The following is a 23,967-nucleotide window of genomic DNA, read 5'->3' on the forward strand; positions in this document are numbered from 1 at the left end:
AGGGTTTCGTGGGACAGGTGTTGAAATTGTTATTTGAATTTTTCAATTTATTATCAAAAAAGACCTTTTTCACAAAATTATATTTTGTTTAAAAATAATTCCATGCCCAATGGAAGGAAAAGTTATTGGTCTGCAGGTCCCTAGCACCTTGCCAGCAACGCATTGTGTTGGGCATGGAATCCCCCCACAGCATGTTTTGGGGCTCGAAGCTCAAGTTTTGGGTCAAATATATTGTAAGACTCCGCGAATTGCGGGCATGGAGCGCAAAGTATAGGTTGAGTCATAGGGTTGTCCGCCCTAAGTATTGTAAATTAATGCAATGTCATGTCGGCCTAATAGAGCCAAGCTCTAAGTTGTAAAGATAGCTAATTGGGGAAATAGATGAATATGAATGGTTCAAGCATAGAGTAAGAGTCTAAGTGTATTGGGTCGTAGTAGTAGGAAGAGGCTCTGCAGCTGAGTGCGTAGAGGCCTAGTAAGAATCCACAGCTGAGTGCGCGGACCCCTACAGCTGAGTGTGCAGGGCGGTGTTAAGTTTGTAATCTTGAATGAAGAATAATAAAGAGAAGTCCATTCTGATTTCTATGCATCTGCTTGTATATTACCTTCTTTACATTTATATTGTTTTGTTTATCGCGCACACTTATATGATTGTTGGATATACTGTTAATTATCACTAGTCTTACACAAATAAGTTAAGTAATCAGGTAATAACAGGTTAAATAGTAAGGAACTTGGGTATAATACAGATCACGCCCCGAGTAGGGCTGCGTGAGGGCAGCATCACAGGTTGCGAGGGACTAATAGGTGCGCATAGCGACATGCGCGCAGGGTCAAACTGTGGACCGCTAGAACCTCATCAGACATCCCCAGGGTGCGAAAACCTGGTTCTAGCACCCTCCCATACTACTTCGAGTGAGACCTCAGTTCGCGCTCCGTGAACTGTTGCCGAAAGGGCAAGTAGTACCGGGACTTGCTTGGCTAAATCACCTCCAAACTTGGGTCAGACCCATACAAGCCAACAAATGGTTCCGTTGCCGGAACTAGGATCTGCATAAGGGATGTCGGATGTCGTGCTATTAGAATCCCACAAAGAAAGAAATTGAAGAGTGGTTGGACAAGAAGATTCACGAGTTCGCAGCGCAAGAAAACAGAAATCCGCGAGTATCTAAGGAACAGTGGTTGGAGCGCTACTTGTATACGGAAATCCACGAAAAAAATTTGCATCCTTTGCTTCTAAGTTGTATGAGTGGATCGCGAAGCTAGCAAAGAGTCAAGGAAGGTGTAAGCTCGACAAACCAATCGTGTGGACTCCAGAATTAGTGCGCAGACTAGAAGCGTCAGGAAATAAGATCGTGCAGGTTGTGGACCATTGGCTCGACCGAATTATAGGAGGATTTATCACTGAGTTCGCAGTAGACACGACCGTCAGCTATAGTGAGACAGAGCGACGTTTGCTCAAGGGACCGCGAGGTGAGTATATTAAATCTTTAAACACTTGGATTAAGATGCTATTGTGTGAAAAGTGGGTTATGCAAATAAATTAATGTTTGGGACTACGCGAAGTCAGAAGATCTACAGAAGCCGAAGTAGTGAAGAATTGGAAACTAGTCCCTTAATTTCCCCCTCGCGAGAAAACGAGGAAGAGCTCACGAAAGTTTCTCTGAGAAGCGCGGTCAGTCTGATAAGGCAGCGCATTCTGCTTTTACCACCTCCACCCACACCACCGCCCGTCTCACCCTCCTCACCTCCATCTCCACCCATCCCACCTTCACCACCACCACAGTTCGGTAGGGCGAGTGCAATCAAACTACCAGTGATCAGGGGAGTGGGGAGTGAAGATCAGGACCAATTCTAGTTCGTGGTAAGAGCAGTATGGGAAGCACAAGGCATCGTAGATGACAATATCAAGAAGGCTACGCTGGTGAGCATGTTGCAAGATCGCACATTAACATGGTACATCAAGCATTCTAATGACCATCCAAACGCAAGAATCACAGAAATCCAAGCCGCGTTGAACAGGGAATTTAGCAGGCCAAAGTCAAAAACACAATCAATCATCGGGTTTAAGGAGATCACGATGCTCCTGGGTGAGACCCCCTGGGATCTGGACCAAAGACTGAAGGGTATGATTCGCGAAACCAACATGACATTGACAGATGGACAGCACCGCGCATGGTTTGTAGCATCACTAACACTGCACTTAAGGACGACGCTGTCACAGCAAAAACTTTCCACCCAAGCTGAAGCTTTGGAGATGGCGATGAGATTGCACGAGACTCTTATACAAGACCCTGGTCTAGGAGTCCAACAAATCCACGCGCAACTTCAAAATCTATGTCTGGAGATGCAAAGTTTGAAACAAGACAGGACACCTCGGCCAGAGGCGCGCGAGGAGGTATGATGCATAAAATGAAAAGGACAGGAGCATGACAAGGACCATTGTCCAGTATTCGCGAATTATTTGGCAGGAGGAGGGTCGATGCCATTAAGACCTGAGGCACAGGCAGGACCGAGCGCGGCACCTGCATTATGGTGCGCGATCTGTCAGATAGGAGGAAAACACACTACGGATAATTGTCATCTATTGTAGAAGTATACACAGACGTCCCAGCAATTGTTTTGTAATTTCTGCAAGTCGGTAGGCCATGATGAACGCACCTGCAGAAGCTATGAACTAATGATGGATCAGACTCCTGCCTACAGGGTGCAGGCAGAAACGCGAGCCCTCGACCCAAATGCAGGAATGGCGCACGCTGGATTTCAGGGGCGCAGTCGAGGTCGAGGTGGAATGGGACCAGGAAGGGGTCGCAGACAGTTAATTTGTTATAATTGCAGAGGGCCAGGGCACTATGTCCGTGATTATACAAACCTGACCAGAACATCATGTTTCTACTGTACTCAGTTTGATCAAGAGGCAGAAGACTGCCCTACATTGATCGCGAGACTGCGTGAAAAAGGCGTACTTCAACCCCCTCCGACTCAGAATTTGCAGATGATGAGGTCTGAACTGCGCGAAGAAGACCCGAATGTAAACATGATGCTCAAAAGCGGTGTGACCACTGGCAATGATAAAGGAAAATAGTCAGAAGAAAGTGCGTGGGTTCGCAAGGCTCCTACTAAGGAACTTGAATTTAATTTAGAGCACGCGAAGGAGACATTCATGGAAGCTAAGAAGAGCTTCACGGAGGTCTGCCCTTCAGGTAGTAAGGATCAACTAGAACCAGGGATGGCTCCTTCAATGCTCACTACCTTTCTGGAGACATGCATGAAACTGCTATGCGACAGCAAGGCAGTAAAATGACTACAGGAACTTATCACTAGGTGCGCAGGGTTAGGAGAACCGCGCATGGTCCAGAAACTTGGAAAGCATGCATTGCACACAGGAAGGGAAATGAGGTTGACTGCGCAAATCGGCAAATATGAAATGGATCAGGTAATCCTGGATCTCGGATCAGACGCGAATGTACTACCAAAACAAACATGGGAACGCATGGGCAGACCCGCGCTACAGTGGTCTCCTATTCAGTTACGAATGGCGAACCAACAGAAGATCTTGCCCATGGGAAGATTGCAAGGGGTAACAGTAGATATTGAAGGTGCGAGCGCGCAAGCGGATTTTGAAGTGATAGAGATTGTCGATGACAGTAATCCCTATCCCGCGCTACTAGGAATAGACTAGGCCACCGATATGAACGGAGTCATAAATCTGAAGAAGTGCAAAATGATTTTTGAGAAAAAGTCACTATGCGTAGTAGTACCGCTAGATCCAACCGAAGGAGCGCCATACATTGAACCGGTGCGCGACGATGATAGGGATGACGATCTCGATTGTATTTACAAAATAACCGTGTGAGAAGAGGATTGGGTGAATCCGACTACAAATGGAAGTATTTCTTGGGAGCGCGAAAGCTCCTGCACTTTGGATTCAGACGAAGAGATAGAGCAATGGCAGAATCAGCTGCACAAAGTAACAACGTTTAATTGCAACATGATGGTTAGATCACTGTGTTGCGTGACAACAGAAGAAAGAGATCTACCAACATATGATGGGTTGATAGCGATGGATGAATTCTTGAGAAAATTTGAAAGCACAGTACTAGAACAGCAGCAGTTCGATGCGTTGAAGTGGGCATTGTGCGCAACGCCCGCACAATGGTGGTGTACGCATCAGGGAAGTTTTGAGGACTGACGCATATGCAGAAGAATGATGCGCCTACCATTTGGGAAACCGCAGATACGACTAGTGGACAAATATGACGGACGAGATGATCCACGCACACACCTTGCAAAATGGACCAAGGTTTATGGGGAAGAGCCACAGCCTGAATGGGCACATTTATTCTATCATACCCTGTATGTCATACCCATGAATTGGTATACTGAGACGGAGCTCCGCCATGGTACAAGCGAATGGGATGTGTTATGCGAGGGGTTTCTGTTAACCTTCACGTTTGAATATCGTTTGTCAAATACTGTTGACGATGCACTAGACGCAGTGAAAGTAGCTATCTTCAAAATACCCCAGGAGCCAATGGAAGTACTTCAGCCAGGATTGGGCGACATAGTTGAGCTACACACTAGAGTGTTATAATGTAAATATTGAGGAGGCTGATGAGGACCCACGAAATATTAACATAGAAACAGAAGGTTGTCGCGAGATTCGTGAACCATCACTTGAAGACCCCGACATCACCGCGCCGCTAAGAACGAAGCAGGTCAACATTGGAACGAAGGCGGAGCCGAAGTATGCAACACTTGGGGACTATTGAGACGATGCGACGGTGGATAAGGTCACTGAGTTACTCCGCGAATACCAAGAATTGTTCCCGACCAAAATTACAGACTTAAAAGGGATCGTTGGCGACTTAGGGATGATGAAGATCACCCTGAAACATGATTCGAAGCCAGTTAAGCAGCAGCCTTACCACTTGAATCCAAAGTATAAAGAAAAGGTCCGCGACGAGTTAGACAAAACACTCACAGCCGGAATTATTGAACCAGCGAAAGAATCTGACTGGGTAAGTCCTATAGTAGTACAGGAGAAAAAACAGAAGGGCGAAATAAGAATATGCATGGACCATAGGAAGCTGAACGACGCCTGTGTACACAATCCATTCCCGCCACCATTCACAGACGAAGTACTGGAGAATGTTGGCAGTCAGGAAGCATACTCATTCACGGCTGGTTTCTCAAGGTACCATCAGATCAAGATCGCACCGGAAGATAGGAGCAAAACGACCTTCGCAATAAAATGGGGTTGCTTTCAATACACCGTTATGTCGTTTGGACAGAGGAACGCGCCAACTATAATTTCGCATATCATTGTGGCTGCGTTCAAAGAATGCATCCACAAGTTCTTGGAAGTTTATCTGGATGATTGGATTGTCTTCGGATCAGTTAAGCACCATGTAGCGAGCTTACACTTGATGTTGGATACTTACCTCCGACACCAGATTGCGCTGAACCTTAAGAAGTGCACATTCCTCGTTCCCTTTGGAAACCTGCTCGGACATGTGGTCTGCAAACAAGGCCTGATGGTGGACCCTGCGAAGATTGCCATTATCCTAAATTTGGAAGCACCGTGAAGTGTTAAACAACTGCGCGCTACTTTGGGGCACACTGGATACTATAGGAAGTTCATCAAAAGTTATGCCCAAATAACAGCACCAATGGAAAAGCTATTGAAAAAGGATGTTACATATCACTGTAATGATGATTGCATGAAGAGTTTGGATGTCCTGAAGGGGAAATTGGCCTCCGCTCCAATCCTGGTCTTCCCAAAATGGGATGTGGAATTTCATGTACATGTTGATGCGTCGTGTATTGCGTTGGGAGCCGTCCTCACACAAGAGGGCGCGGAGGGCGTGGATCACCTGATCGCGTTTGCAAGTCGAAGATTGTCCAAAGCAGAAAATAACTATTCCACCATCGAGCGCGAGGGGTTAGCGATGGTGTACGCGCTCCAAATATACCAACACTATTTACTTGCAGGATATTTTAAGATGTATACCGACCATTCCAAGTTGAAATACCTAGTGAATAAGCCTGTGTCGGGGGGAGCACATTCCAGATGGCTCTTACTGTTCCAAGAATATGATTTTGAGGTCATAGTCAAGCCAAGACGCCTAAACACAGGACCAAATCACTTGTCACGAATTCAGATGGGCAAGGAACCAACAAATTTGGAGGAGGGACTACCTGATGCACAGCTCTTTGCAGTGTGCATCGCGAACGGACACTTCGAAGATATAATTCATTTTCTAACAACAAGGACTGCGTCGAAGGAATACTCAATCCAACAAAAAAAGGAATTGGTGGTGTGCGTGGCGGACTTTTCTATCATCGCGGGGCACCTATACAAAATGGGCAACGATTACGAGATATTGCGAAGATATGTACCTGAATTTGAACGAGGTTAGATCGTCGCGGAAGGGCATGGGGGCACTGTAGGAGGGCACTATGCAGGACACGCGACCGCACAGAAGATTCTTCGTGCAAGGTTGTGGTGGCCAACCCTGCACCAGGTTTTGAAAGCGCATTGTAAGGCCTACGATATATGTCAAAGGACTGGAAAACCATCTCGAAGGGACGAGATGCCACTAAATCCACAAATGACACTGCAGTCGTTTGCAAAATGGGCAATCGACTTTGTGGGACCGATCAAACCTCAGGGAAAGACTAGTGCGCACTACACCATCACCGCGACGGAGCACCTGACACGATGGGCGGAAGCGCAGCCGGTCAAGGACTGCACGGCTGCTGCAGCTGCGAAGTTTTTGTTCGAAAATGTGTTGACATGATTTGGCTATCCGAAAATCTTAATGAGTGATCGTGGAACACATTTCCTGAATGAAACCATCAGCGTGCTCACAGAAGATTTCCAGGTGTATCATCAGAAAAGTACACCATACCACCCACAAGCTAATGGGATAGTAAATGCATTCAACAAAATATTGGAGACTGCGCTGACCAAAGTATGTAACGCACAACGAAACGACTGGGACCTACGCATCCCTGTCGTATTATGGGTGTACAAGACAACACGCAAAAAATTGACGGGACAGACACCTTTCCGGTTAGTCTATGGCACGGAAGCTATCATGCCAATGGAATACATCGTACCTAGTCTGCGAATAGCAGCGCTCACAAGCATGACGGACCACGAAGCTCTGGAAGAAAGGCTCGCGCAATTAGAAGAACTCGAGGAAGAACGGTTTCTGGCTGGATTTCATCAGCAGGTACAAAAGCAGCGTGAAAAGGCTTGGCACGATCGCCATATCAAGTTGCGCACCTTCAAGGTAAACGACTTAGTGTTGTTGTATGACAGTAAGTTTGAAAATTTTCCGGGAAAATTCAGAATGCACTAGCTGGGGCCATACGTGGCCAAGGAGGTCACAGACGAAGGCGCGGTCCAGCTAGTCAAACTAAATGGAGAACCCTTCCCAAGAAAAGTAAACGGCAATCACTTGAAGCCCTACACGGGTGGGTCGACTATCTAACTAACCGGCCAAAGAACAGTCTTCGCAACCTGAGGAACCGGACAAGGGCGCTGGACTATAAACATACGCAACAGATGCCAATACAGAAGTAAGGACACAATTCAGACACAAAGGGTTCAGAAGCAAGAATGCAGCAGGTTCAGCAGGCAATAGCGCAGTGCGCTACAAACATTCAAGTCGTTCGAGACTAGTTGGAGGGACTCCACACAAAGGTCACTGCGCCAACAGAGTGACTCGGGACAAGTGACAATGATTGTGTTGGAGGCCTGTTGGGCATGGAATCCCCCCCACAGCATGTTTTGGGGCTCAAGCCCAAGTTTTGGGTCAAATATATTGTAAGACTCCACGAATTGCAGGCGCGAAGCGCGAAGTATAGGTTGAGTCATAGGGTTGTCCGCCCTAAGTATTGTAAAGTAATTTAATGTCATGTCGGCCTACCCATGGTCCGCGGACCATGGAATTGTATAAATAGAGCCAAGCTCTAAGTTGTAAAGATAGCTAATTGGGGAAATAGATGAATACGAATGGTTCAAGCATAGAGTAAGAGTCTAAGTTTATTGGGTCGTAGTAGTAGGAAGAGGCTCTACAACTGAGTGCTCAGAGGCCTAGTAAAAATCTGCAACTGAGTGCGCGGACCCTTGCAGCTGAGTGTGCAAGGCGGTGTTGAGTCTATAATCTTGAACGAAGAATAACAAAGAGAAGTTGATTCCAATTTTTGTGCATCTGCTTGTGTATTGTCTTCTTTACATTTATACTGTTTTGTTTATCGCGCACACTTATATGATTGTTGGATATACTATTAATTATCACTGGTCTTACACAAATAATTTAAGTAATCGAGTAATAACAGGTTAATAGTAAGGAACTTGGGTATAATACGAATCGCGCCCCAAGTAGGGTTACGCGCAGGCAGCATCACAAGTTACGAGGCACTAATAGGTGCGCGTAGCGACGTGCGCACAAGGTCAAACCACGGACTACCAGAAGCTCATCAAACATCCCCAGGGTGCAGAAGCCTCGTTCTAGCACCCTCCCATATTACTTCGGATGAGACCTCAGTTCACGCTCCGCAGACTGTTGCCGAAAGGGCCAGTAGTACCAGGATTTGCTTGGCTAAATCACCTCTGAACATAGGTCAGGCCCATACAACCCAACACATTGTCCCCAGTTGGAGCCAATGTTGTCACTCACTACATTGTGGGTTTCAATTGGTCAAGGTTGCCGAAGAGCAGTGAAGTTTGGAGCCACTTTCCAGGCCACAGAAGACTTCAGAGCTAAATTGTACCCTCTCCATTGCCTAGTGCTCAGAAAGAGATTTCCAACGGTATATAGAAGTCCAAGAATGGACTTCTAGATCAGAAGTTAGAGCATGTTGAATATCACACTTGGAAAGCCTTGAAAACCAAGAAAATGACTAAGTATGAGGGAAAATTGCATATCGGCAGCCCCGCAATCCCGCATCCCACAGGTCCTGAATCTCGGCAACACCGCAGTCACAACAATCACGTAGGTCCCGCATCCCGCATCTCATCAACCCTACAATCCCGCAGTCACAACAATCTCGCATCCCACACATGGTCTCGACGAGCAATTGTCAAATACCTCGCAGTCTTGCAATCACAGTAGTCCTACATCCCGCATGGCCCCCGCAATAGTTGATCGGCCATCCTTAAGGAATTGCGGGGCGGCGAAATTCATTTATAAAGAAAATGCATGCGAAAACAAGGTCAGCCAGGCCTTTTTCTCTCTCCTCCAGTAGGCCACGTGGCGGCATATGATTGGTCCTAAGAGCTGACATGGCAGCTAACATCATCATTGACATGGTAGTATGCAGGGTGACGTGGTCATACGAGTGACACGTGTCATTCAATTTTGGCATTTTCAGGGGTCCTATGGGGCCCTTTCCAGGTGACACGTGTCACCACTCACAAGGTGACACAAGGCAACGATGACGTCATCCCGCATATCGACGATCGCAGCTACCTAGGTGAGAAACTTAAGGAAAAGTGCATTCAGTGCCAGGATGCGGGATTCTAAGTAACAAAGAAAAAGGACCTCGGATGCAATGTTTCATAGGTCATATTTGATAAGGTTTTCGCGTCCAAAATATCAACCGATGCAGTGTAAGGGGCTATCAAAGGCTTTTCAAGTTATAAAGGAAACGCCCCTGAGCAGCGGTTGAAAGCCTTAGCACCCGAAGGGCTAAGCGCTTGGTTGGAGCCCCTAATCACATGAAGGAAGAAGCATCAAAGGGGTTGAAAGCGTAAGGGCTTAAAGGGCAGTCGGGCTCGCCTGTTTCATGGTGTTCCTGTGTTAAAAGCCCGCGCTCAAAGGTCGTCCTTATTACATCATAATACACAACACCAAGCTTTTCAAAGCTCTGGTAGTGTCTAGCAGAGTTTTAATGGGCAGATGGGCCAACAGCTAAAGACTTAAATGGAGCATGGCGCAGCAATGGAGCAGTACACGGGACTCTCAAAAATTAATGGCTCAGCATGGAGCCCCATTCCTCTACACAGCGAAGTACCGCAAATACGGGCACTTACAGTTGACCCAACCCCTACTCCAAAAAGGAAGGCCTTCAATTAGTAAAGCAGAAGTGATCGAAGCCAAGTGAGCGGCACGAGAGGCCATACTGTGAGCCAACTGCAATTTGTAACAGAAGCTATTACAAAGATGGACACTAAGACTGTTTAATGCTCCTCTTTGACTGATATTTATTTTGATGTCCTCCAATCTGCATTCCTTCCAAGGAGGCATTTAATCCTATAATATTTTTGGGCCACAGAGCCATTTATGACTGATACAACGAGTCAACCGACAGCTGAGTCTAGACTAGAGATATTTTGTTGTAATGAATGTTCTTGCTCCACTCTCCAAATAAATAGGGGAAATCAAGACTTAGAAAAGGTTCAGAAATTCTAAAGAAAGACTACATGCTATTTTCATATTGTATCTCTTTGTAACGCAGACTTTTCAGAATATCAAGGGAATGGTGGTGATTCCCTCTTCAAGAATTATAGTATGTGTTCCCTCTGTTAAAACCCATTTTGTGTTCATATTTCTTCTCTGTATTCATGCAATTATAGCTGCTAGAAATATTTCAAGCTTCCTCATAAATTTATTTGTATTGATATGTGAATGCAAGTGCCTGTAATTATATCACAGATTCACTTGTCTCAATATTGTTGATGCATATACCTGTGTGGACTATTGAAATCATATCTTTAAATCTGCAACACATGAATCATAGCATTCAGCTCCTTCTTTATCCATTATTTCTGCTTGTAACTCAAATGAGTATCGAAATCCTTAATGCCTCAAGCTCTATGTGTTAAGTGTAGAAGTCTTGAAGCCTTATGCTCTACGTGATGGGTTTCTCCTTCACTTTGTCCTCTCTCATCTGCCCTGCAAAAGCTTATTAAGCTGTAAGCCCTTGAAATACTCAGCCTCCATTATTTTTATGCATAATTCTGATATCTGAACCTGTGAAGAATTACCAGAAATCCATGCCTTATTTCTTTGGATAAACGAACCAACCCCTTTCCTATAAATATATGTATCTATAGCACAGAAGTGATGTCTCCAGTTTTCCTGTGAATCATTTCAGACACACGAATCTAGATGTGCCCAGGCACTGGTCTTGTAAGCAATCCAAGGTTGTCTCTGGGAGCGACAACATATACTTTGTTGCAGGCCTAATCAAAGCAATTTGCAAGGATTTGATATTGTTTTCCATTGAAAATTTTGCAATTCCAAGCTTATGATACATTGAATTCTCATTTGTATTTGATTGCAAGACTAACATTTGTGATTGCAAAACTATACATCATTTGGGCAAGGGTTTCATATTTTGTTTGGGCTTAGGAAATTGTCTTGCCATCAAATCCTTTCTATAGGCCTAATTGCAAGGCCTAGAGGCCTTTCTATCCCTAACCGATAGCATTTTCAATGTATTTTTTGTGGTTTCCTTTAGTCTAGGGCTAATTTCTTTTGTGATTACAAGTTAACGTGGCTCCTTGGAAGGATTTTCACACTTGTACATTGTGATTTCGATACTCATCTTGGTCTACTAGCCCTTGAGGGAAGGTCGCAAGCCTCTAAGGCCTAATTCCTCCTCATCGTGACCTTATTGCAAACTATCTAAAGCATCAAATCTGAAGCATCTTATTGCAAACCTTGATCACAAAGATTAATCACAATAATAAGCCCTAAAATTACTAAAACCCATCACATAATAATCATAAGAAGCATAATAAGTATTTAACAAATATTTGGCTCTTGTTCCTTGCATTTTATCGACTGATCTCTCATTAACAGTGGCTACAGTGGGTTGATCTCTTGTCACAAGTGGTATCTCTTAGGTCCAATGCATATTGCCATGTTAATAATTATGAATCTATTGGCATTTGGCAATTGTGAAAATCTCTGAATCTAACACATCAGAAACCCCTACTGCAATTACTAGTTTACAATCTCCTACTTATTCTTTATATTAACAAGTTATTTAAATACATAAATATCGAACTAAACACAAATGCGGCCTTCACAAATATACAGATCAAGAACTAAAATAAACTGAGACAACACAATGGACACTGTCATTTTTGGACAATCGTCCCCGGAAAAACCCAATGCAAGAAAATCGGTGCAGCATACATGAGGGTTTTATTATTAAGAAGATATCTTAATACAACTAGGGTGCCAGAAATGGCTCACCCTTCAAAGAAAATCCTTGGCAGCTATACCTCTATTCGGAGAGGAATATTCTGGTTGATTAACAACCGGATGAACAATCCCACAGTGACTTTGGTTGTTCCTTATGTTGGACAGCAAAAGTTGCTCCACACACTCCTCTAGAACTACATCACCCTCTTCATAGTTGTGTCACCCTCTCTAGCTCATCGTCAGCCAATCAGCTCTCAGTTTGTCCCACTGAATCACCTCAGTGCAACCTCTGAATCTCACTGTGTCCTCTGCGTCAGCCTCTACGGCATCTGCGTCAGCTTCTTTGGCCCTCTGCATCTTTTGCATTGGCCTCCTTAGCCTTTGCGTCAGCCCTGCTAGGCTCTGTGTTGCCTCTCTGATATGTATTCATCGTCCACCTGTTGAACTACCCCTCACTGCAACTAATCACTTGTTTGATTTCCTCAGCAAACCACGCCCCAAAAAATCAAACTGACTGATCTCTCTTGGTGTATCTCCAACTGACCCTCAAACCTCCTCTTATACTTTTCCTGTTGACAAATCAACAACCAAGATTAACTCCCTAATCAATGGCTAACATTAGATCTGGCTTGATCCTCGTTATTTAGAACTTTCTCATCCATATTATATTAATACACATTAATATTTTAATTTTCCGAAGTTTAGACTTAGGAACCCCATTAAAAATATTGATTATTTTAATATCTCTTCATCCGAGTGGAATTTCTCCAAACGATTTCTAGGCCTTGGAGATCTCAAGTGCCTTAGCCTCTCCACCAATTTTCATGGCTAGAGCACATCTGATGCTACCAAAAATTAACAACAACTAGATGGATAGCATATTGATATTGGCATTATTCTTGGTTTCTTTATTGTGTCTTGACAAGGATAACCTCTGCTTACTAATTAGTCACTGACCATCTTCCTTTTGGCTTCTCTCTTGTTAGAAGTTGCATTGCATAGTTAGATTGATTGCATTTCTTTGTTTAGTTCTTGTTTCATTTCACAATCCAAAATCACTATTGGTAATCTCATCTAATTATGCTTATATTAGGGATTGTACAATTTTGAGATTCCTCTTTCTAATTGCTATATCACATAAGTGCAATAGAATCCTAAAAAGCACATAGAAGTAACCAAACATCAATGTTATCACTCTTTCATTAAGTGACTTTGAAGCATTTCTCTAATTGTAATTGGCATCTTGTAATCTTGGTTTGATAAATGATATTTGAATATCTTGGTTAAAAGTGATTTATATTGTTCATGTTGAAGCACTTCTCATAATTGTGATCGCATTTTCATTCTCATCCTAGATATAGACTTGCATGATTAAAATTCACCTCCAAGCCTAAGCTTGGTTGATAGAAATTTAGGGCAACCTTCTCCATCCAATTTGTGATGCTTGACCCTTGCACAACGGTTAAAACAAGTGATCTTGCAGTTCTCTTGCAAGAAATCCTTTGTAGGAACAGAGACATCTGGGTCATTAAAACTCCAAGGTACGTATCTTTAATGAGGCCTTAGCCTCCTTCCCCTCGACATCTTTCTACAAACTAGTGTGAGACTTGCTTAAAAACAATTGAGGAGAAAGCTCTCACCTAGATTAAGCATTTAACAAAAAATAACCAAGATATTGCATTTCACATTAGACTAGATCTTGCATTTCACCTTGCATCTTGATCATTGACAGTTGAGATAGTGAGCTTAATTCATAATTGCAAGTTTCGCATTGCTATAATTTACTTCCCTTACAGCAGTTCTCTTAATTCATTTCTCATCTCTTTGTTGTCTTTGGTGCTAGCTCATATTTGCAGCATTTGTTTATCTAGTAACTTGATATATCAATCGTTGTTGTGCAAGTATTCCTTAATTTTATTTGAGCATTTAAGGCACTAGTCTCTCACTAACATATTTAAGGATATAATTGAATCTATTTGGTTGTGCTCAACAATCTTCCTTGCCATACCAATTTTAACTCAAGTTGCAAAGATATTCATTTGTATCTCCTAGACTTGTTGATCCTCAATAACTTCCCCATATGTCTTCCTTCAAGGACTACCCCCCTTACGCTGAGCATTGTGCCTTAGGTGTACACTTCAGGCAACAACATGACCTACAATAAAATGTGTTTTCCTCACAAACTCTTCCTATGCTATGATACCATATAGGATTTTCAGCACAAGCACAAGATCTAGTTGTGACAAAAAACTACACTAAATCGCAAGACAAAAAGAGAAAAGAGAGAATAAAAGATCATTCTTTATACCAAGAGGCAAAAAGAACAACAAAAAGAGGAAAGAGAGAATAAAAGATCAGTCTTTATACCAAGAGACAAAAAGAACAACAAATAGAGAAAAGAAAGAATAAAAGATCAGTCTTTATACCAAGAGACAAAAAGAACAATTGGAATTCCTTTGTATTACATTGCTTGACTTGAATAAAACTAAATAACGATCTCTTGAAAGACAATCAATGTGCACTAGGTTTGGGATTCCATTGTGCATGCACAAATAACAAAAAAGAAACTCCCTTCAAATATCAGTTAACTAGCCCAAAAATGGAGTTGTGTAGTTAAAAATGGGGTTAGAGTCAATAATAGAAATCAGTAAGAATAAGATGGGCCAAAATAAGTGAGAACTGAAAAAAGAACTCGCACATACAACTCCTTACTCCAAAAACACAAATAAATCCACCAAAAGGAATAAAACTCAAGAGATAAAGTTTCCAAGAATAAAAGGATGAGTGGATAAGGTACACAGATAGGTTATTTCCAAAAATAGGAAACGAAGTGTGGACTTGTGTAGGAGAAGAATAAGGACAAGTGTGCTCAAGGTGGTTCATCACAGCAATGTCACTCCCTAGTCAGTGCCCAGTCATTGCAACCTGTCATCCTATATGGCAAGACCTGCTAAAAGTAGAAACTGTTGAAAATAAAAAATAAAAATAAAAAATTGCTATAAATAGCATTCCTCCTAAAGGGTAGGAGATGTGCATGTATTCCAATAGCATTACCAATTTTTCAAATTGTTTGCTCACCTCCATGTGATCTATACCCTCTTAGTGAAATAAAAATTCATATACTTGGAGACTAAAGTAAGCAAACCAAAAGATATATTAAAACAGTAAAGAATAAAGTATTTGTACCTATATTGTAGACTCAGTCCTTCATAAATAAAAATAAATACAAAACAATTTTATATGTGTACCTCGCGCTTAAGCTGAAGTTCCTTCACTTCTCTTTCTGCCCCTTCAGCCTCAGGAATAACCTTATTCTTCATTATTCCTTCATAATGTTTCTTCTCCTGCAATAAGGCATGACAACTATCAACTTCCTCATTTAAATTCTATTAAAATCGGCGGAGTATACCTGTACGAGGCTATAAGGAGGTAAATGTAAAGCAAGAAAAGGTGGTTATGATTTGAAAAAGACAATTCTATTTGATGTTTTGCTCATCCTCGTATTGTTTTACAGATGCCAGGTATAGCAAGCAAGAATATCTGACACAGTTATAACCAAAATAAAATAAGCACAATACTAATTTGTACTGAAGAATATGAAGGTATAAGAACCATTGTTCAATATCCAACATCAAACCATAATTTGACTTTACAGTATTGCAATCCCTTTATGCCTATTCTGCAACAATGCAGTAAAAAGGATATGGAACAAGGAAGCACAATATGGCTGGCCAAATGACTTCGATGGTATTAAATGTATATTTAAACAGCACACCAGCAAAAAACATATGAGACCATGAAATTATAGATTAGATCCAGATAATTTTATTAATGTCCAAGGAATGACCAGAAAGTTGGTCAATACAACTCCATGAGTCCATAGTACTGCCAGCATAAATTCCCAGTGGGAGTTCAGATACAAAAACATGTTGAGCATAACCGAGAGAGAGAGAGAGAGAGAGAGATAGAACAGGACAATTTATGATGATTGAATCTAAGTTAAAAAGAAGATTTTAGTAGCCGGCCAAATGGCTTGTACAGCATTAAAGAAAAATTTAAAGCCAAACCCACAGAAATTTTATGACACCTAGATATCCTAGAAAGAAAAATAAAACTAGATAAATAGAACGATTAAAAATTAAATCTAACATAACGTTATATAGATATGAAAATTACATTTGGATACATCAAACTTTCAGAAATTTTAGACAAAATATAGCTGGATATGACATAGATTAGCGTGTATGAGACACAGAAATAACATTAAGGATAAAAAAGAAACTGTGCTAACTGTGATCATGCACCAGAGCAACTGTTCTTACTGTGGTCATGCTTCTCAAAAAAACAATGGCTTTCCAACAATGGAAAAAACTAATTATCCATTGCTTGCAAAAAAAAAACATTTCATCGCTGTGCTCCTTCCACTGTCCTTTAAAAAACAGTAGAGCAAATGATGAAAACCTGCTCAAAAACAGTAACCAACCCCATTCAAAAAAAAACAAGGAATTCTCGATATGGAATCAAATCCCTCAGCAATAGAAACCATCCTACAATCATTTAAAGGTTTAAAATCATCTATCATGTGATAGAACCTGGCTGCCAAGGCTAAAAATGGACTTCAAGAATCAAGATAGGGGAATAATGTGATCCAGAAATTTGCCAATTACTTGGGATAGTTCGAATTTTCTTTAAGATGAGATAATTATATTAATGTCCAACAAATGAACCCAAAATTAGGTCAATGGGACTGACGAGTACAACCAGTATGAACACAATGTTGGAGTGCCAGCGCAATTGCTAGAAACGCAGAAAATAATATAAAGAAAGAAGACTACATAGGTCTGACATCGAAACATATGTATAAAACCATGACAAAGGTATGGTGTTACAAAACACTAAGCAAGTCTGGACAACTCAACAACCTGTCAAAAGAGAGTGAGTAAGAGATCAGACGATGAGACCAATGATATCAAAGTCTCAAGAATCTAATAGAGAAGGGTGAGGGGGAGGAACAAGGCACTTGCTTACTGCCAGAGTCCTATAGAACCATGCAAGGGTCCAGCAGTATGATCCGAGGGCAAAGTACAAGTGAGGGATACTCCTACCATCTGAGATCGAAAGAAAGCAACGCCATCCCTGGACGCTCCTGTAGGTCTCGGTGGTAGTCTGAGGGGCAGAAGGTGCTCTATTATGATTCCGTCTACAGTTGTTCTCTCTAACCCTTTAAGAACATGTGGCCTGATGTATAGACCAATACCTCCAAGCCATTATTGATAATATCGGTTTCCCTCTCAAAGGAGGAGCTTGAGGATAAACCCAGGGTCTCACCATTCTGATGTCTAGTACATTGTGGAACTCTCTTTATCAATTGTTGCTCTGATCTGACAGATGAACAGGAAAGTATGAGGTCATCAATCTATGTTGACAATAGTAGCATCAGACAGGTACTCCCACACAGGTCCAAGTGTCTAGACATGTGGAAGTCATCAAAAAAGACCTCTAACCCTAGCAATTACTTCAATTAAAGGATTTATTAGAGCAATTGCTTTTTATAAGAAAAAGCAAGTTAATATAATGAAATGCAAAGGTTATTTGCATTAGTGAATTAGATGAATTTCAACCATTGATCCCAAGTTAAGCTGAGATCTAATCTCAATTGTCAATCCTAATACCCCAATTAATACTAATTAATTACGTTATTTCCCTAAGTTTAACTTAAGAAAATTAGTTAACTGCTTAATTAATTCTAACCAAGGTCTTTTCTCACGAAACCTTTTATGGGTATTGCAGAAAATGTGTTCCTTAGGCTCACAGACACAGTCTAAGACTAGAACACCTATCTAAGCTACACAAACTAACAGAATTGAGAATAAGTGCCTAATTTGCCACAAGGATGGGAACTGTGCATCACAGTGAATAGAGAAGAGAAAGAGAAAAGGGAAGTCACAATAGACAGAAACATCATCAGAGATCCAAGATGATGAGTTTGCAACAAAGTTCGAGAAGGGCTTCTCATTGGTCTCTTGTTTGTCTACCAACACCATCACCAAGAGTGCTTAGTGCTTGGACAGTGGTGTGTCATGCCATATGACGAAGGCACAGGCGATGTTTACCAACCTAACAGAGAAATACATACGGATTCATGTGAAGCTTGGTGATGATTCCAAGCACACAGTGAAGGGAGAGAAAGCCATTAACTTCCAACTCCATTGAGGAGGAACGTTGAAAGCTAAAATTATGTTGTTTGTACTAGGACTAAATGAGAACTTACTTTCGGTATCAGTCATGGAGGACAGACGATATGAGGTCATGTTCAGGGATGGGAAAGTGGTTCCTCTAGAAGTACTTTCCTCGCTAAGAGGGAGTGTTGATACTAGTAGCATCAAACAGATAATTTGGCACAAGTCCAAGTGTTTAGACCAATGTTGCACAAATTAGGGACGAAGTAGGGCCAGTTTTGGAAGTGGAGCATCAAAAGTGTCATTTTCCATTATATACATATACATACATACATACATATATATATATATATATATATAACACCCCACCCCACATTTTCCCACTTTAACATACTTACCATAGTAAACATGAGATGAGAGTTACTATTTAAGACCCAATTCCCAAGATGAATTTATGGAAAATGGGGTCCACATGTCCAGCCATGATTGTAAACATGTAATGACACATGATCACATTGTTATTAGACTAGTTTGACCCAACACTATTTCCTTTTAGTTTTGTTTCCTTAAATTTAAACAGCTTTCTATTTTTGGCAGTTTTTCGAATCTTAAACTTAGAGGTCATTTTGAGAGCCTAAACAACATTTTCAAGGAAAACGGAGAGACCAAAAAGCGCCAAGATTTGTTTCACAAATTCTTTTTTTGGTCTCCGCGTGGAGATCTTCAAAATGAGGTATTATGATAGCCAAATGGAGATCATATCTTGCTATAGCTGCTTTTCCAACCTTCTTTTTCACTAACCACAAATTCCTTTGCTTGCTTGCTTGTTCTTGTTCAATTGTTCTTTCTCCCCAAGTCCAAGTGAGAAAGCCTCAATGTCCAAGTGAATGCTAGAATGCTCCAAGAGTAACCAAGAAATGATCAAGACTGACCAAGTGTAGCTGAGTGTAACCAAGAATGATCAAGAAGAGCGTTGGAATGTTCACTCTCCTCTTTTATTTCCTTTTTCCTTCAATTTCCTTCATTTTCCCTTGCATGCATATTTGTGTCCCTTCATCTTCCTTTTCTCCTATTTTCCTTTATTTCTTTATTAATTGTCATTTGTTTCCCTTTTCCTTTTACCAATGCCAATGCCAATTCCCATAGCCAATAACTAACCACAAGTGATGTCCACTATAATGTTTTTCCCTTCCATTCAGCTTGGAATACATGTCCCGTGACCCTGGTTTAATTTATTTACATGGAAAATCGACACAAGGTTGTTACAAACCCCTCTGCCTTTGGCAAACACTGTTCTCAGCGTTCTATGACACTTATGACTAGAATAACATACTGCCTATGGATCTTTACAAACATAGATCGATGCAGTATTTACAATGATAATTGTTTACAACATGGCAAACATATCGCTTATTGGAGCTTTATAACACAACTTGATGTGGTATTTACAATGACACACACACACACAAATATATATATATATATATATATATGAACCAAAATACATTTGCTTCAACCAACAAATGAAGAACGATATAATGCCTATATCTGATCAGCCATCTCCCATGTAGCTTCATCGGGTGCAATGTGCTTCCACTGCACTTTAACTTTGCTTTATTGCTTGGTTCCAGAGCATGAGTTGTTTCTAATGCAATATGCATTGTGGCTTTGGCTGGAACTCTCCCTCTAGTTCCATGTGCAATATAGACCAATCAATCACATGATCAGCATCACGTACATATCTTTTAAGCAATGAAACATGGAAAACATCATGGACTTTCACTTATGGCAGCAGTGCAAGTCTGTATGTCATTGGTCCAATCCTCTCAAGGATCTCAACAGGCCCACAATACTGAGGTGTCAACTTGGCACATCACCCAATCCTCAAGGAGCTCTTCTTGGGCTTGATGAGCAAGTACACATGCTCCCCAAGTTGAAACTCCTTGAATGCTCTATGTTGATCTACATAACTCTTCAGTTTGTCATGTGTTGCCTTCAAAATCCTTTTAATAATATGCATCTCCTACTCCATCTCTGCCAACATACATGGTCCAATCAGCACCATGTTCACATGATCACTATAGTTGATAGGAGTATTACAACTTCGCCCGTTGAGGGCCTCAAATCGACTCATCTTCAAGGATTCCTAATACCCATTATTATAAGCAAACTCCACCAGTGGAAGATACTCCTCCCACTTCCAAGTAATGCCATGTATGACACTTATGACTAGCAAAACATACTGCTTATGGATCTTTATAAACATAACTCAATGTAGTATTTACAATGAAAACTGTTGAAAACATGGCAAATGCATCGCTTAATGGAGCTTTATAACACAACTTGTTGTGGTATTTACACTGACACACATACACACATATATATATGAACCAAAACACATTTGCTTCAACCAGCAAATGAAGAACGATATAATGCCCATATTTGATCAGCCATCTCCCATGTAGCTTCATAGGTTGCAATGTGCTTCCACTGCACTTTAACTTTGCTCTATTGATTGGTTCTAGAGCATGAGTTGTTTCTACTGAAATATGCATTATGGCTCTGGCTGGAACTCTCCCTCTAGTTCCACCTGCAATATAGACCTATCAATCACATGATCAGCATCATGTACATATCTTTTAAGCAATGAAACTTGGAAAACATCATGGATTTTCACTGATGGCAACAATGCAAGTTTGTATGTCATTGGTCGAATCCTCTCAAGGATCTCAACAGGTCCACAATACCAAGGTGTCAACTTGGCACATGATCCAATCCTCAAGGAGCTCTTCTTGGGCTTGATGCACAAGTACACATGCTCCCCAAGTTGAAACTCCTTGAATGCTTTATGTTGATCTACTTCATTCTGTCATGTGTTGCCTTCAAATTCCTTTTAATAATATCCATCTCCTACCAACATATCTGGTCCGATCAACACCATGTTCACAAAATCACTACAGTTGATAGGAGTATTACAATTCCGCCCATAGAGACCCTCAAATGGACTCATCCTCAAGGATTCCTGATACCCATTATTATAAGCAAACTCCACTAGTGGAAGATACTCCTCCCACTTCCAAGTAGTGCCCTTTATGACACCTATGACTAGCAAAACATACTACCTATGGATCTTTATAAACATAGCTCGATGCAGTATTTACAATGACAACTATTGAAAACATGGCAAACATATTGCTTATTGGAACTTTATAACACAACTTGATGTGGTATTTACAATGACACACACACACACAAATATATATATATGAACCAAAACACATTTTCTTCAACCAGCAAATGAAGAACGATATAGTGCCTATATCCGATCAGCCATCTCCCATGTAGCTTCATCAGGTGCAATGTGCTTCCACTACACTTTAACTTTGCTCTATTGTTTGGTTCCAGAGCATGAGTTGTTTCTACTGCAGTATGCTTTGTGTCTCTGGCTGGAACTCTCCCTCTAGTTCCACCTGCAATATAGACAATCAATCACATGATCAGCATCACGTACATATCTTTTAAGCAATGAAACATGGAAAACATCATGGACTTTCACTGATGGAAGCAGTGCAAGTTTGTATGTCATTGGTCCAATCCTCTCAAGGATCTCAACAGGCCCACAATACCGAGGTGTCAACTTGGCACATGACACAATCCTCAAGGAGCTCTTCTTGGGCTGGACGCGCAAGTACACATGCCCCCCAAGTTGAAAACCCTTGAATGCTCTATGTTGATCTGCATAACTCTTCAACATGTCGTGTGTTGCCTTCAAATTCCTTTTAATAATATGCATCTCCTGCTCCATCTCTACCAACATATCTGGTCCAATCAACACGATGTTCACAGGATCACTACAGTTGATAGGAGTATTACAACTTCGCCCGGAGAAACCCTCAAATGGACTCATCTTCAAGGATTCCTGATACCCATTATTACAAGCAAACTCCACCAGTGGAAGATACTCCTCCCACTTCCAAGTATTGCCCTCCTATAACCCTAAGGCCTTTAGGGAGGTCCTTCTTGATTAAGGATAAAAATTAAACCCCCTAGTAAGGTGAGAGAACATATATTTAGTCAAGATCGATCAATCATCCATATCACCCCTTTATCCATACTAAATGCCCAATCTGCACATTCTCCTTTCACCATAATGCACAATTTCCATGCCACATTATAATCCCTTGATACTGTCTCCATTCTTCGGGTTCAACTTGTCATTTGTTCATTAGTATTTAGCATTCTCTTATCAACATCCTTGAGTAGGGCCAAAAAGCATTGCCCCAGAGGTTGATGCAATTAAAAATTTTGAAAGGCATAATATGGGCACCATGAAAGAAAAAGAAACTCAATGCAAAAGATGGCTAGGCCATAAGTTAGTGTGTGCGCAAAATCCTGACATGAGCTCTACCCTCCTCATTAGCCATCACCCCATTCCTGAGCACTTGATGCTCTATCTCATTAAAAGGAACCCTTACATGTCCCAACCATGATGAGCAATATATTGCCTCATGGTAAATTAAATGTTATATCATAAAGAGCAAGCTTTGATCCTTGAACTATGCACTAAAATACAAAACATTATCAAAAAGAAGTAAAAGGAACACCAAAGAGGTGGGAAAAAGTTGGTTGAGAAAGGTAACTAGCGCATCCATGATTGCTCCCTCCATTACATCCATACACTCAATATGTGCACTCCCATTATCTGGCCCACTAAACATGGTACTTGGCCATGAAGTATTTCCCCTCCATTGCCACTTACTTACACCAACACCTATTGATTGAAGGATTAACCTTGGAAATACCACCTCTCCTTGGGGACTAGAAGCGCCTAATACAATTGACTACTTATCCACCCCTTAAAGAGGGAGGCAATGTTATAAACATAATAATATAATAAATGATAAGTTAATTAGTTAATGAAAAGATGTGCCTTATCGAAAGGACACATCCATTAGTATGAAAAGCCACCCTGCCTAGGTATTTATCACAAGGGCCCTCATTGTAATATCGTCATTATGTTATCAATCATTTTTACCAATAAATATATTCTACATGTTCAAGATTGGCAACTCAGGGAGCAATTTCCCCATTGTGGAAGCTCAACAAACCCTAAAGCGACACCTCTTCCACTTGGGAAAAATCAAATTTGCACATGGAAAAATATTATTTTTATGTTGGTCCAAGTCAACGTGAAAAGTACAAGTCCACCTAGAGAGAGAAATTCACCCTCCTTCATTATCGTTGACTTCACTTCAAGGCATCACATCACACATCACACCTTCTATTTGTTCATACGCTTTTTAAATTGCAGGACTGAGTTCACATGAGCAAAGAAGAGAGAGTTTTCTTAACCAACATTGACTTTTTGTTTTGGGCATACTTTGACTAGCTTTGACTTAGGCTACTTTTACTTGGTTTGACCTAATTTTCTGATTTTCTTTGGGAGGCTGAAATCAAGGAGACTTTGACCGATTTGACCTAGAAACTTTGACCACAAATCTGAGCAGAGTTTCATTGTAGGTTGACTTTGCGGGTTGACCAAATTGCTAGCAAAATTTCGGATATGTTTTGATTGTGTTTGACTAAACAAGACGCCGAATTTATTGCTGCATTGACCG

The 23,967-nt window shown here is 41.3% G+C and overlaps 1 protein-coding gene across 2 annotated transcripts in view; it reads right to left on the reverse strand.

The window, feature by feature from the left end:
* The window catches only part of LOC149199309 (structural maintenance of chromosomes protein 6B-like), a 423,580-nt gene that overhangs the window by 163,911 nt on the left and 235,702 nt on the right, over nt 1–23,967 (reverse strand). For both annotated transcript variants that reach the window (XR_016253762.1, XM_089402377.1), the window contains exon 18: nt 15,419–15,514. Coding sequence is in view for 1 of the 2 variants with exons in the window: in XM_089402377.1 (XP_089258503.1) it covers nt 15,419–15,514 (96 nt within the window). In the remaining variant the exon portion in view is untranslated. The remainder of the gene's footprint in view (nt 1–15,418; nt 15,515–23,967) is intronic.

Source organism: Pinus tabuliformis, chromosome 2_1 (genome assembly GCF_031772625.1).
Source record: "Pinus tabuliformis cultivar Carrire ecotype Pingquan chromosome 2_1, CPIR1, whole genome shotgun sequence".
Taxonomy (NCBI): Eukaryota; Viridiplantae; Streptophyta; class Pinopsida; order Pinales; family Pinaceae; genus Pinus; species Pinus tabuliformis.